At 42.2% G+C, this 14956-nt stretch overlaps 1 protein-coding gene across 1 annotated transcript; it reads left to right on the top strand.

Annotated features, from left to right (window-relative positions):
- Positions 1–698: 698 nt before the first annotated feature.
- On the top strand, positions 699–11246 carry LOC121282776 (aurora kinase C-like). Its single transcript, XM_041196554.1, has 8 exons — positions 699–911; positions 1140–1278; positions 4146–4206; positions 5153–5341; positions 6044–6182; positions 7248–7396; positions 9474–9648; positions 10079–11246. The coding sequence occupies exons 1-8, from the start codon at positions 861–863 to the stop codon at positions 10262–10264; spliced, it is 1089 nt and encodes a 362-aa protein (XP_041052488.1). The 5' UTR covers positions 699–860; the 3' UTR covers positions 10265–11246.
- The last annotated feature ends 3710 nt before the right edge of the window (positions 11247–14956 follow it).

Here is a 14956-nt window from a genome sequence, read left to right as displayed (position 1 = left end):
AAACTGGCTGATTGACAGTCAAGCATCATCCATTTGAGTAATGAGTTGTTTTGCTTTCCAATTGGCGTAGGGAGACAATGCGTCACAAGGATGTACGTGTTGGCCGACTAATGGCTGGAGCTTGGGGCAAGTTATGTGATGAAACCTCCAGGAATACATCTAATGGTATCTCCAGCTTCCTGCGGTTATTCTGGGTGTGTTTTTTTGTTCCCTGGCACTGAGCCGGTTGTAACACAGCCGTCAACCTGCCATCCCGCGGGCCCTAGTCAGCTCACTGCCACCATCCACCTGCCATCACCATAGCACCCCTGTGGCCATGCCATGCAGGCCCTGCCCAGCTCCCTGGGGAAGGGTGACCAAGCTGGAACGTTAACTCTCATTCTCTCTCCACAGACACTGTCTGACCTGCTCAGGATTTCCAGTATTTTTCTCTTTTGATTTCAGGTTTTCAGACTCTGCAGTATTCTGCTCCCCTGATTTGTCAATCCATCAGCCAATCCTATGCAGAGTTGTATTTACCAGTCTCATGCCGAGCTGTGTTTTCTCTAATCCAATCAGCTATCCCGACAATTTCACCAATCGGGTGTGTTATTATTTCCGATCAACCAATCAGAAGCACCGTCTGATTCACCAATCGCATCTGCTTTTAGGTTCACCCAATCCTGGGCACCGTTGAACCCTTGCGAACAGCCAATCAGTTGACAGTTGTCGCAGTTTGAACTGAGCGGGAACCGTTAGAGAAAGAGAGAGGGAGGCCGAGTTATGCAAACTCTGCTCCTCATCCTCGAGAGGCTGCTTCCCGCTATTTCTGGAGCGATTCTGCCCCCGCTCCCCCGCGGCATCCGGGAGTTTCATCTGGAATGACCACGAAGGAGAATTGGGATCCGCAGCGGTTGGGGAGCAGCAAGAAGGTGAGGTGGGGAGGTGAAGGGGGTGAGGGGGTGAGGGGGCGGGGGGGGGGGGGAGGTGGTGAGGGGAAGGTCTGATGTGTTTTTTTGGGGGCGGAGGTCTGGTGTTTTGGCTGAAATGTCGGGGGCGGGGGTGGGGGGGTGGGGTGGTGTTGCGGTAGGGTCTGTCATGGGGGGAGGGGGCAGGCTATCAAAGGTGTGAATGTTCCTGACAGTTTTTCTCTTCTACAGCCATTAACTCCGAATAGGTTGGCTGGTGCAAAGCCTTGTCTGAAGAAGCAGCTGAGTGGATCCTCCATTCCAGTGTCACCAACTGCCCTCTTCTCAAAAAACATGTCTAAAGTTGCCACTGTAGTACCACAAGCAACAGGTACAGTAAAATACTTACTTGCATCACGAAGCAGACATTCAGTCAATCTATACATTACTCTGATCAATGTTTAGTGATAGTGGGATACTTTTAAATGGGATATATGACACAGAAACAGGATATGAAAGCCTCCAGTTTTCTTTCCATCACATGGCTGACCAGGAATATAAATACTGTACCAAAAGGGAGATCTGTGCATGATGTACTAATTGAGTGTTTTGCATCTATCTTTACCCCCCCAAAAAAATGCTGCCCAAGTTATTGTGAAAGCGGAGGTGATTTAGATACAGAGCAGTCATTTAATCCCTATGGTGGGAAGGCTTTTGGAATTGTAGAGTAGTTACAGCTGGTCTTCTGAAGGAACAGTTCACCTAGTGCCACTCCCCCACTTTTCCTTGTAGTGCTGCACATTTTTTTTCTCTTGAGATAATTATCAAATTCACTTTTGAAAACCACAATTGAATCTGCATCCACTACACTCTCAGGCAATGCATTCTAGATGCTAACCATGTGCTGTGTGAAAATTTGTTCCTCATGTTGCCATTGCCTCTTGCCAATCATCATAAATCAGTGTTCCCTTGTTCTCGATCTATTCATCAGTGGGAACTGCTTTTCCCTATCTACACTATCCAGGTCCTTGATGATTTTGAATATCGCTATTAAATCTCCTCTCAATCTTCTCTTCTCCAAGGAGAACAGTCCCAATTTCTCCAATCTTTATACATTACTGAAGACCCTCATCTCTGGAACCATTCCAATGAATCTTTTCTGCACCCTCTAACGCCTTTCTAAAGTGTGGTGTGCATTACTCCAGTGGAGGCTGAGTTAGTGTTTTATATTCCCTTGCTTTTGTACTCTATACCTCTGATAAAGCCCAGGATGCCATATGTTATGCTAACTGTGCTTTCAACCTGCCCTGCACCTTCAAAGATTTCTGCACATATACATCCAGGTCCCTCTGCTCCTGTACACCCTTTAGAATGTATCCTTTATTGTATATTGTCTGAGTTCTTTCTACCAAAAGGAAACATTTCAAGTTTATCCGCATTAAATTTCATTTGCCACTTGACCACCCACTTAGTTAGGTTGTCTATGCCCTCTTGAAATCTACCACTATCGTTCTCACATTTCATAATACTTCCAAGTTTTGTCATCCACAGATTTTGAAATTGTGCCTGTGTACACAAGCCTAGGTCATCAATATATATCAAGAAAAGCAAGGGTCCTAACACCATTCCTGGAGAAACCTCATTATAAATCTTCCTCCATTCTGAAAAATGAAGTGGTTCACCAGTTCTGTGTTTCCTGTCACTCAACCAATTTTGTATCCATGTTCTACTGTTCTTTTTATTCCATGAGTTGTAACTTTGCTCCCAAGTCTGTTATGTGGCACTTCATCAAATACCTTTTGGAAGTCCATGTACAGCATATCAACCACATAACCTCATTCACCCTTTGTGTTACCTTATCAAAAAATCAAGTAAATTAGTTACACATGATTTCTTCTGAACAAATCCTTGTCGGCTTTATTTAATTAATCTGTATTTGTTCAACTGGTAGTTTGGTTCTTAATTATTGTTTCTAAAAACTTCCCCATCACTGAGTTTAAACTGACTGGCCTGAAATTGTTCGGCTTATCCTTGCGTTTTTTTGAACAAGGGTGTAACATTGCAATTCTCCAGTCCTCTGGCACCACCCCTGTATCCTTCCAAAACATAATGCAATAGAGTGCCACGTTTGCTGATATTTCTTGGCTCATCATTCAGACTGCTGACAGTATATGCTGCTGGAGCAATACTATACATAATTCAAGGATGTCCTATCTTGGATTGTCAAAAATAGGTTCCAGCTGCACAATAATAAGACAAATCAGCCCCACTCCATCATGCAAGTATCCACCCTCATTTTTAAAAAGAATACTTCCACAATCTCTCTCTCCTGTAAGAGGCAGTCAGACCATAACACCAACTGATGCCATGGCCTGTTTTGAGGATCCAGATTAGCTCAAGCTGGCCATGAATGTTTGAGACTCTGCAGTTTGAGACATCGCATGAAACCTTGGCATGAACTCATGCTGTTACTCTGGTACCAGAGCAGAGGGACTTTAGTTTTGTGGAGAGACTGGAGAAACTGGGATTGTTGTTCTTAGAGCAGAGTAGGTCAAGAGAAGATTTGATTAAAGTATTCAAAATGAAGAATGATTTTGATAGAGTAGATTAATGTGTAACTATTTCCAGTGGCAGAAGGATTGGTAACCAGAGTTGTTGTGATCTAGAAAGCACTGCCTGACAGGGTAGTGAAAGCAGATTCAATAACAATTTTCAAAAGGAAATGGGATACTTGAAGGGAAGAACATTTCCAGGGCTGTGGGAAATGAGCAGGGGTGTGTGAATAATTGGATAACTCTCCAAAGAGCAGGAACAGGCATGAATGGCCTTCCAATGCTCTATCGTTCTGTGATACTAAGCCCTCTTTGGTCTTGGTGGGCAATGCCAGCCCTATATTGTATGGCGGGGCCTCATGTGCTGTGCTATCCCTTGCCATGTTGCATGATGTTTCCAGGTGGGCCATGGGTGTTGACTGTTTCCCCTACAACCTTGGGGAAACACTTCCAGTAGTGTCAGGCTTTACTGCTGAGATGGGGATTAGCATGTTACAAATCTGGGTCTCCTCTGCCCACATTGTCATGGAACAAAGACCATCCTACAAATAGGTAATATTTTCCATTAAGGTTGAAATCCATTAACTTTTGAAAACTGAAATTAACTTATTGTGCCCCAAGTTGTCCACATACAGATTGTCAATGTCCTTTTTTATCCAAGTGTTAAATGGAAAATAAGGTTATGTGGTTTCGATCTTTTCCGTAGCTCTGGGATCTGGAGTTCAAAGAGTAGTGACAGAACCGGAAAGCCAGCAGCAGTTAGTTAAGTGAGTATCTTTTTATTTGTTCAACGTGTGAATTCTGTTGGTTCTTTGTGAGAGCTGTGATTAATCTCTTCTGGTTCTCTCGTCACCCTTGGCTACTGAACAAGGGTTACTGCACATCAAAAAGCAAAGAATTGGCTGTTCCTAGTTTTGGGATGTCCTAACAGAGGCATTCTGTTGCAGATAGCATGTACTTCCACTTGATATCACATACAGCATGGTACTTGACACTGACCAAAATTGCAGGAGTTTTGCTATATTTTTCCAACAGGGAGTCTTTTGAATAGCAATGTAGCAGTGGAATCCCAGTCTAGTCTTTCTCTCTAGACCAAAACTCCAAAGATCAGTCAACACAAAATGGACATTTAAGTTGGCCCTTCTACTTTGACTCATCTACCCAATGCTTTCAACAACAGGGAACTGTTACATTTATGTTTATGGCCAGCCACTTAGATTGGGCATTGTGTGGCACATGAATGTAAATGAACGGGAAGTAGGTAGCCTGGTCATATTGATCTTCCCCTTGAGCCATTTGCTAGTTTTGAGTAATCTGAAGTGATTTACGATGTTGCAGGTGATCTAAGCTCTCACTCTAGTTTCAGTCAGAACGTGGTGACATTTGGAAGAAACAACCACTCCAAGTTTCACAGAATAAGAAATTGCCACTGACTATCTACAGTGGTCCATGTTTTGTACCCATAAATCTCAGTAGATGATCGAGTACAAACCTAAAGTTTTAAATGTCACAAATCCAAGTTCCGTCTGTGCATGGGAACAAAGTTCTCAAATACAGGAATTGTACATAAAACTGTGCTGTATCCTTAGTTTGAGTCTTTGCTTTTGTTTTTCTGTTCCTTTGATTCTTTGTTCCTGTTGCATTCCCAGTCTCAGTACATTAGAATTTTACATTTACCTCCAGACTAAAGGAACGTTGTTTTTTTGAAATCAGAAACTGGTCCATTGACAACTTCGACATTGGACGCCCTCTTGGAAAAGGCAAATTTGGAAATGTGTACATGGCTCGTGAACGGGAATCAAATTTTATCCTGGCACTGAAAGTGCTTTTCAAGTCCCACCTTGAGAAAGAGAATGTTGAGCATCAACTCAGAAGAGAGATTGAAATTCAGTCTCATCTCAAGTAAGTCAGCATCTTGTTTTTCTTAATTTACCCTTGCTCACCTCTATACTACTGGAGAAATAATTTTCACTTGTTTTGTAAGTGCATTTTGCAATGTAGGAATAGGAGGATGACATTCAGCTTCTTGAGCCTGTTCTGCCATCGAATTAGATTGTGACTGATCTGTACTTCCATATTTCTGTTGATCCAGCCTCCTCCACTTATTGAGGTGGAAGGGGAAGAGTTTGGAGACAGGAACATGTGTAGTGGATGTTGAAATCCATTTCAGGGCTGCAGCCTTTGAAGGTTTCACTTTAGACTTCAAACAAGGACCAAACTTGTATCTTTTATCTGTTTACATTGGTTTCTGTTCCAGGCCACATGCGAATTTACAATTTGCTTAACTGGCTATAGTCTTATTTAACAGCCACAGCAGTATAAGTGGAAAATTCACATGGCTGGGATAGTGACCTGTTTCTTTTCTATAAAGTAAGTAAATGTTTCATTTGGATCTGAATATGTAAGCACCTTTGTCCTAAAAAGAGCGTAAAAATGGTTTTAACCAAATCCACTCATGAACTTCTGAGTAAGTTTGTTTCATAATCTCAATGGAATTTGATCCACAGCTGACAAATTTCTGAGGACAGAAGGTTCCAGAACCTGTGGTGTTTGGTTATTCATTGCCCATGATGCACCCATGATGCACTACTCTTTAAATTTCAGGCATCCAAATATTCTGAGGCTTTACAACTATTTCTTCGATCGGACAAGAATTTACCTAATGTTAGAATATGCCCCTCGAGGAGAGCTGTACAAAGAGCTGCAGAAACGTGGCTGCTTCAGTGAACAGCAGAGTGCTACTGTGAGTGAGGATAACTAAATGATATACAGTCATTGCAAACTGTAAAATGGTGCGTAATTCTGTTGTGGTATTGTTAGTTCTATCCTGTGTCACCCTGTGTTTTGCACCTCTAACCTCCAGTAATGCCATTTATTCAGTTGCTGGGAGGGAAACCAGCGATCAGAGGTGAATGTCTTTTAACATCTCCCTGTGAAGCACCTAACTGCAGCAGCATGTTTGAGGATGTGAACTTGGCATGTGAGGAACTGCAAATGGAAATTGCATGTTGCTTGTCTGGGCCTGAACTCGTATTCGCAGCCATCATCCTGAGATCACAATCTTTCATGTAAATGCAGTCAGCAGTGTGTGGGCAGTTCCTCACATACCTTGAAAAGATGTTTGAGAAGGATTGTTTGTTTATATGATTGCTGGATTTAGGAATTCATTATGGACTGGCCCTGCTGAATTGACTGGGGTTTCTGTAATTCCTTCTCACAGTTTGTTTCACTGGGTTTTTAAATTTTAATTTAAATTTTTTATTGGTAATATCATTAGTTCAACTGTTGAGACCAGATAATTCACAGTATTTTCTGTGATTATTTGAGAAATCTAAATAGTATGGAGAAAGGTGGAATTTTAATGCCTTAAAAATTCTGTATTGAAGTGAGGAGAGTGCTCATTGTGCCCAAAGTTTAATTACCAAGTTTATCTGGCTTGTTGGATCAGTGAAGTTGGTAACTGTAAGAAGGTGACTGTTATGATGGCCTGAGGAATCTGGATTGACGGTCATGCATTGTCCTCCGTGCACACTGTCTCCCTCAGGCTTTTTGCACACTGCTTCTGATTGAAACCCGTTGCATTTTCTTTAATGCTGTGTAGGAGCTTTAACTTGTACTTTATTCACCAGATTACTTACACTCTTAAATTATTTTCCCAAAGATGACTGAATTTGACACTGGTCCTGATGGTGCTCCTAATTTGTGTAGTGTTCGTAACATACTGGCCATTTATTAGTTTATATAATTTGGCTTTAAAGTGCAGAAAGTGGGGTGATGCTTAACATTTTTTTTTGTTTGAATATTGCAGTACATGTTAGAGCTGGCAGACGCATTGCATTATTGTCATTTAAAGAAGGTGATTCACAGAGACATCAAACCAGAGAACCTGCTGCTGGGCCTGCGTGGGGAGCTGAAAATAGCTGACTTTGGGTGGTCTGTGCACGCTCCATCATCAAGGTTTGTGCGAATCCTCAATTGCAGTGATCTGTTTGCAAAAGTACAAGGAAACCTCTGCTGGTCATTTTGAAATCTGATCTAGATCAGTGTTTCCTCTAAGCTGTATGGTCGCCCAGTGATTGGGAATATACTGCATAGGGAACAAACAAACAAAGAACATTGCACACAATGTTCTTTTCATGGTGTGCACAATTCAGCAATCTTAAAGGAACCACACAATACCACAAGCAGACCAAGCTCAGCAAATAGAAATTACAGGGAAAATTGAGATTTGAGCATATGGGCTGAAATTTAAGTTTATCACTTTAGTTTGAAAAAGACCAGTTGAAGAGAGCTTTGGATACAAAGTTCAGATCTGATAATACAATTAAACGTTAGTCTTTTGTATACTGTCCATGGAAGTTTGAAAGCGGCTTAAAATGGGCAATAGATTCAGGCGATATGAGCCTAATTCACCACAATACTTCCTTCAGTGCAGGATGGGGTAATAATTAAGTTGTACCTTCTGCTAGATTAACATTGGTGAGACTAGAAGCACCTTCTCTGGTTCACAGCAAAATCTCTGTGGTGATGTTGCCACAAATTTTTGGTTCCCTATCCCACATCTGATTACTCACCTAGATCACCGATATCCACTTCAAATTCCTCCTTCATCTCCACCTTGCCCAGATCCCAATTCAAGCCTTCATCATTGCCTGCTCCCTCCACAAACTATAAATTACCCAGATCACAACAGCCCAGGGTCTCTCCTATACACCAGCCTTTTCACAGAATCTTTAGAGTGCAGAGGAAGGCTATTCAACCCATCAAGTCTGCACTGGCTCTCTGAAAGAGTATTCTACCTAGTCCGCACCCCTGCCTTATCCCCGTAACCTTGCACATTATTTCCTTTCAGGTAGCAATCCAATTCCCTTTTGAATACCTCGATCAAACCTGCCTCCACCACCCTCTCTCTGGAAGTTTGTTCCAGACTCTAACCACCTTCTGGTGAAATTTTATTTCCTTGCATCATTTCTATTCCTTTTGTCCATTTATTTTGAATCTGTACCCTCTAGTTCTTGATGCTCTCTTGAGTGGGAACAGTTTCACTATTTACCCTATCGATATCTCTCAGGATCTTTTAATACCTCTATCAAGTCTCCCCTCAGCCTTCTTTTCTCCAAGGAAAACAGTCCCAACCTCTCCAATTTATCCTCATAGCTACAGTTCTTCATCCCTGGAGTCATTCTTGTGAATCTCTCTGTACTCTCCCCAATGCCTTCATATCCTTCCTCAAGTATGGTGCCCAGAACTGTACACAGTACCCCAGATGAGACTTAACTAGTGTCTTATACAAGTTCAACAATTGCCATTATTCCTGTAACAAACAAAATTCTGGAAATACTCAACAGGTTTGGCAGCATCTGCAGCGAGAAATAGTTAACGTTTCAGGCTTATGCCCTTTGATCAGAACTCGGAAACCTTTTGTCTTTATTTCAGATTTCCAGTATATGTAATATTTTGCTTTCCTGTTATTTTTGTGGCTTGTCAAGCTGCTGGGGTCCTGTGTCAAAGTGTTTGTTTGAAAGTTGTGCATCCTTGTTTAATTTCTTCCAATGGCTTTTGCCTTACTCAATCACTGAGATGTCCTCTAACAAGTCTATTTGTTCTCTGTCCTATTGTTGGCATTTGAACTGTTTTGCACTCACCATCTGAAACTCCTTCAATCCTTGAGCCTTACCATCTTCCCTTCCCTGCTTTCCAAAGTCTATTTTCTGTCTTGACTTTCACTCTTGCTTGGTGCCTGAAGTGGGGCAGTAGGTCTGTGTAGAAGTTTAAAGTACTTATTTTGATCTGATATTGAAATATATCCAGAGCTTTCTTTGCTCAGCATGAGGTTTAATCTGAAAGAATGATATGGCAGGCATAGGAAAAACAGTCCTTGTGTAGACCCTGCCAGCGATCCAAAATATATGCACTGCCGTACTTCAGTGAATCAGACACTGAGTTTTATTAGTAGCTACTAGTGGGTGGGTAGTTGCTGAGCTGTCTCCAGGCTTTCAGGTTTTATCTGATCCTCTAAATCTAATCTCTGCAGAAGAAAGACTTTGTGTGGCACTTTGGATTACCTGCCTCCAGAGATGGTTGAAGGGCGGTTACATGATGAGAAAGTGGACTTGTGGTGCCTGGGAATTCTGTGCTATGAGTTCCTGGTCGGACACCCTCCATTTGAATCATCATCTCACCAGGAAACATACAGGAAGATCTGTAAGGTGAGCAGCTATAGGTGGAGTTGTGGTTTAAGTTTTTAATTTAACCCTGGCCTGTGCATGAGCAGCCTGTGTCCAGTAGTACATTTTGGAGCACAAGCTCATTGTTCTGAACACACTGGTCTAAACTGGGGGGATTTCCATCTTATTAGTTTGTAACCAGTAAGGCCACGTTGGCATTGTCTTTGAATCTGCTTCTTACCAACTGTGTTAATGTGTGAAACAAAAACAAAAACAGAATTACCTGGAAAAACTCAGCAGGTCTGGCAGCATCGGCGGAGAAGAAAAGCGTTGACGTTTTTCCAGGTAATTCTGTTTTTGTTTTTGTTTTGGATTTCCAGCATCCGTAGTTTTTTGTTTTTATCTCTGTGTTAATGTGTGTTTTAACTGTTTCCCCAAACGGAATCAAATATGCAACATATGAATTTTTCAGGTTGACATTCATTTTCCAGTCAGCATGTCAGAGGGTGCCAAGAATCTAATCAGCCAATTGCTTCGACATAATCCAGTACACAGACTTCCCCTCAAGGGTGTGATGGAACATCCCTGGGTAAAATCCAATGCCCGGAGACTCCTTCCACCAGAAGCCAGCGGTGAGAATGAAGGACCACTTCGCTAAACCCCAGGGATTGCTGAATTGTTTACAAGCCCTGTAATTTGCAGCCCCTTTGTGTAAATACTTTATATTTTGTACTCTTTTGTTTTTTTGTACTTCCTCCATCCCTGATCCTGCTCTGCTCTCACTTGTTTGTCTTATAAATTACTAAGTCTCCTTCTGGAATTTAGTATTGATAGTCCGATTTTTTTTTTTTATAGAAGAGCTTCAGTCACCTGGTAGTTCAGATCTGAAGGCTTTTGTCTTCGACTCATCAGGACAAATGCAAGACTGTTTGAAATTTGACAATCATGACAATTTATACTACAGAAAAAAGGGTGCTGATTGGTTGACAAGTTGGCACTGGCTGAGGCATTGCCATGGAGAAAGCAATCGGAGTTGACTTGCCAAGCAATCAGCACCCATTTACCCTGTAGTGAAAATTGTTGTGAGCATTTGAAATTTGGCATTCTTTTGTTTTTCCTCAAGTGCAAGATGAAAAGCATCAGCAACATGTCTTCCATGTTGCTGTAAAGAAAGACATGATTCAATTATTTCAGGTTTTAATGTTTGTCTTGGCTGTTGAGTCTGAGTACTTTACTGTAAATGATGTTCTCCCTACCAGTGTTTCAATCTCAATCAGCTTTTATATTTGCTTTCATGTAAACGCCACAAGGTGACCTACCATGAGGAATTATTCAGTCTGGTTCTGAAGCCTCTAATGTATGTGGAACATGTATTTGAACCTTCAGGACTGTTGGTCTGCTTCAAAGGAACTGACAGACAAGCTGGCAGAGCTCAACTATTTTAAGAATTGTTTTGTTTTGCTACATCCGTTATATAAACTTCACAAATTTTGTCTCTGAAGTAATTCAAGGAAGTATTGTAAAGTTTTTAGTCAGAAGCAGAAGTGTCTGCAGCACTTCCTTCTGAAAGCAGACTCTATATTTTAATGGTCATGTACTTTCTGCTGTTTTATTTACAAATAAAAGTACCCTGTAATTTAGATGATTCTAGAGTCTTGCTGAAAGTACTTCTACATGATATAAACAATTAGCTGGGTTGCTTGGTGAAGCATTATAGTGACCCCCATCCTCAATCTTTTATCAGCTTCCTGAATAGAGAATGCGGATTAGAGCCGGACTTGCTGTGTAAAGAAAGTGGTAATGACTTGAAAGATTGTGTTTTCTTTTACAATGTTCAGTTTCTAAAGTGAATGTTTCCTGGGTAGCCCTATAACTGAGACTGCACGCCTCCCTGCACTAAATATTAGGATAGATTGCCTGCTGGTTCGCTTTGTTTTTATTTAAGCCTTACAACAGTGCTGGGAAAAAAACTCTGCATGTCTGGCAGCATTTGTAAACAAGGTTCATGTTTTGAGTCCAATATGACTCTTTGAATAGGCTTACCTGTTGTGTAGGATTGGAGGAAGTGATATTATTATTGATAGCACAGAAAGAGGACACTTGGCCCATTGTGTCTGCAAGGGCTGACAAATAAGCCTCCCAGCCTAAACCCACTTCCCAGCGTTTGATCCATAGCCCTGCAGGTTATAGCACTTAAGGTGCATATCCAGACACCTTTTTTAAATGAAGATTTCTGCCTCTACTATTCTTTCAGGCAGAGTTTCAGACCCCCACAACCCCCTGGGTGGAAAACTTTTCTTGTCTCCCCTCTAATCTTTCTACCAGTCATTTTAACTCTGCCCCTGAATCGCTGACCTTTGCTAAAGTAAATATGCCCTTCCCATCCACTCTATCCAGGCCCCTCACAACCTTGTACATCTCAATCAAATCTCCCCTCAGCCTCCTCTGTTCCAAGGAAAACAACCCCAGCCTATCCAATCTTTCCCCATAGCTGCAATTCTGTAGTCCTGGCAACATCCTTGTAAATCTCTGTACCCTCTCTAATGCAATTCCATCTTTTCTGTAATGAGGTGACCAGAACTGCACACAGTACTCATGTTGCAGCCTAACTAATGTTTAACGCACTTCCAACATAACCACCCTGCTCTTGTATTCTATGCCTCAGGTAATAAATGCCTTCTTAACCACCTTACTGACTTGTCCTGCTACTTTCAGGGATCTGTGGGATCCTTCACTTCCTCTACACCTCTCCGTATCCTCCCATTTATTGTGTGATCGTTTGTTTTGTTTGATCTCCCCAAACGCATTAACTCGCACTTTTCTGGGTTGAATTCCATTTGCCACTTTTCTGTCCACTTGACCAGTCCGTTGATATCTTCCTGCAGTCTACAGCTATCCTCCTCACTATTAACCACAGCCAATTTTTGTCATCTGCAATCCTCTTGATCATTCCCCTTAGTCTGCATCCAGATCATTAATATATAGCACAAAAAGCAGGGGAACCCAGTACTGAGCCCTACAGAACCCCACTGGAAACAGTGTTCCAGTCACAAAAACATCCATCAACCAATATCCTTTGTTTCCTGCCACTGAGCCAATTTTCTATCTAGCTTGTGACATTCCCCTGGATCCCATGGGCTTTTATTTTCTTTAACTAGTCTGCCATGTGGGACTTTGTCAAAAGCCTTGTGAAAAACCATGTAGCTCACATCAACTGCACTATCCTCATCAATCCTTGTTACTTCCTCCAAAAATTCAATTGAATTGGACACAGCCTTCCCTTAACAAATCCATGCTGACTGTCCTTGATTCAGCCATGCCTAACTGACAGTTTACCTTGTTCTTCAAAATTGATTCCAATAATTTGCCCACCACTGAGGTCAGACTGACTGGCTTGTAATTATTTGGTCTATCCCTTTCACAAAGGTATAACGTTAACAGACCTCCAATCCTCTGTCACCTCATCTGTATCCAATGAGGATTGGAAAATGGTCAGATTCTCTGTAATTTCTTCCCTGGCCTCTTCTAACAGCCTTGAATACATTTCATTCAGCCCTGGTGATTTATCCACTTTCAAGGATGCTAATCCCTTTAATACTTCCTCTCTCCCTATGTTTATCACATCCAATACTTAACACCACACCACTATAATGTCTGCATTGTCCCCCTCTTTTGTGAAGACAGACGCAAAGCATTCATAAAAAACCATACCCACATCCTCTGCCTTTATACATGAGTTATCTTTTGGGTCTTTAATGAGCCCTATTTGATTTTTAGGTTCTCCATCATTTTGCTCACCCATATTCTTTCATGCTCTCTCTTTGCTTTCCTAATTACCTTTCTGATTTCACCCTCCTCTTCCTAACTCCTCTCAGCTTTCTGTAGTAGTCTCATTGTCTGACATAAGCTTTCCTTTTCTGCCATATCTTATCCTTTTACCCTGAAAGCTCGTTGACATCCAGGGGGCTCTATATTTAGCCGTCTCACCTTTTTTCTTTGTTGGAACAAGTTTACTCTGAGCCCCTTGAATCTCCCCTTTGAATGCCTCCCATTGCTCTGACACTGACTTACCTTCAAGTAGCTATTTCCAGTCCACTTTTGTTAAAACTCCTCAGCTTAGTAAAATTGGCCTTGCCCCAAGTTAGAACTTTACCTGTTCTAACTGGCCTTTTCCACAATTATGTTAAAACTAACTGAATTATGAACACTACCACAAAAATGCTCTCTCACTGTCACTCCTACTACCTGCCCACCTTCATTTCTTAAAATGAAGTCCAGAACTGTGCCCTCTCTTGTTGGGCTTGCTAAATACTGACCAAAAAAGTTCTGAATGCACCTTAAGGGATCGAAAATGGGCCAGAAGGGTAGGGGTGGGGGGAAGAGGAATAAAAAAGGGGTGAAACAATGAATAAATGAACGGAAATAAAAATAAGTGGATAAAAAGTAAAAATGAGTTTTGAAAAAGAGGGGTGAGGATGGAGGATCTGAAGTTGTGGAACTCAATGTTAAGTCCAGAATGTTGTAAAGTGCCTAATCGGAATAGGAGGTGCTGTTCCTCCAGTTTGCATTGAGCTTCACTGGAACATTGCAGCAGGCCAAGGACGGACATGTGGGCATGAGAGCAGGATGGGGTGTTGAAATGGCAAGCGACAGGAAGGTCTGGGTCATGCTTGCGGACAGACCAAAGGCGTTCCACAAAGCGATCACCCAGTCTGTGTTTGGTCTCCCCTATGTAGAGGAGACCGCATTGGGAGCAGCAAATACAGTAGACCAAATTGAGGGAGGTGCAAGTGAAGCACTGCTTCACCTGAATGGAGTGTTTGGGCCCTTGGAAGGTGAGGAGGGAGAAGGTAAAGGGGCAGGTGTTGCAACTTCTGCGATTGCATAGGAAGGGAATGAGGTGTTGGGGTGATGGAGGAGTGGACCAGGGTATCCTGGAGAGAACAGCCTTATGGAATGCTGAGAATGGAGTGCAGCAAGTTCAGAAGGAGACAGGTTAGAGTGGGTGAGAGGAGCAGAGAAATTGAGACGGTCATGTCACACTGACAGTTCTCAATGAAAAGTTCAAGAGCAGGTAAGAGGCTAGAGGGAGGGGTCCAGCTGGAGGGAGAATACTGGACGTGGGTGAAAAGGGCCGTGGAACGGGGAGAGGACTCCTGCCCAAAGAAGTGAGCACGGAGGTGAGGGTGGCAGAGGAAGAGTTCAGCATTGTACCAAGCCCGAAATTCATTGAGGTTAGGGTGTAAGAGTATGAAAGAGTCCTTTGTCTCCTGAACTTGCTGCACTTGGCTCTCTTAGGTCCTGACTTTATCAAACTTGCCGACAAGGGTGGTGCTGTTGTTGTCTGCCG

The sequence above is a fragment of the Carcharodon carcharias genome, chromosome 10 (assembly GCF_017639515.1).
Source record: "Carcharodon carcharias isolate sCarCar2 chromosome 10, sCarCar2.pri, whole genome shotgun sequence".
NCBI lineage: Eukaryota > Metazoa > Chordata > Chondrichthyes > Lamniformes > Lamnidae > Carcharodon > Carcharodon carcharias.
The sequence above is the reverse complement of the archived record's forward strand: the minus strand, read 5'-3'. Positions and strand labels throughout refer to the sequence as shown.

What these genes read in the sequence shown, in the direction of transcription:
- LOC121282776 (XM_041196554.1), top strand. Translation starts at nt 861, where the DNA reads ATGACCACGAAGGAGAATTGGGATCCGCAGCGGTTGGGGAGCAGCAAG. An exon ending in AGCCAGCAGCAGTTAGTTAA is followed by an intron (nt 4,207 to 5,152) that starts GTGAGTATCTTT and finishes TTTTGAAATCAG; the next exon opens with AAACTGGTCCATTGACAACT. An exon ending in CATACAGGAAGATCTGTAAG is followed by an intron (nt 9,649 to 10,078) that starts GTGAGCAGCTAT and finishes TGAATTTTTCAG; the next exon opens with GTTGACATTCATTTTCCAGT.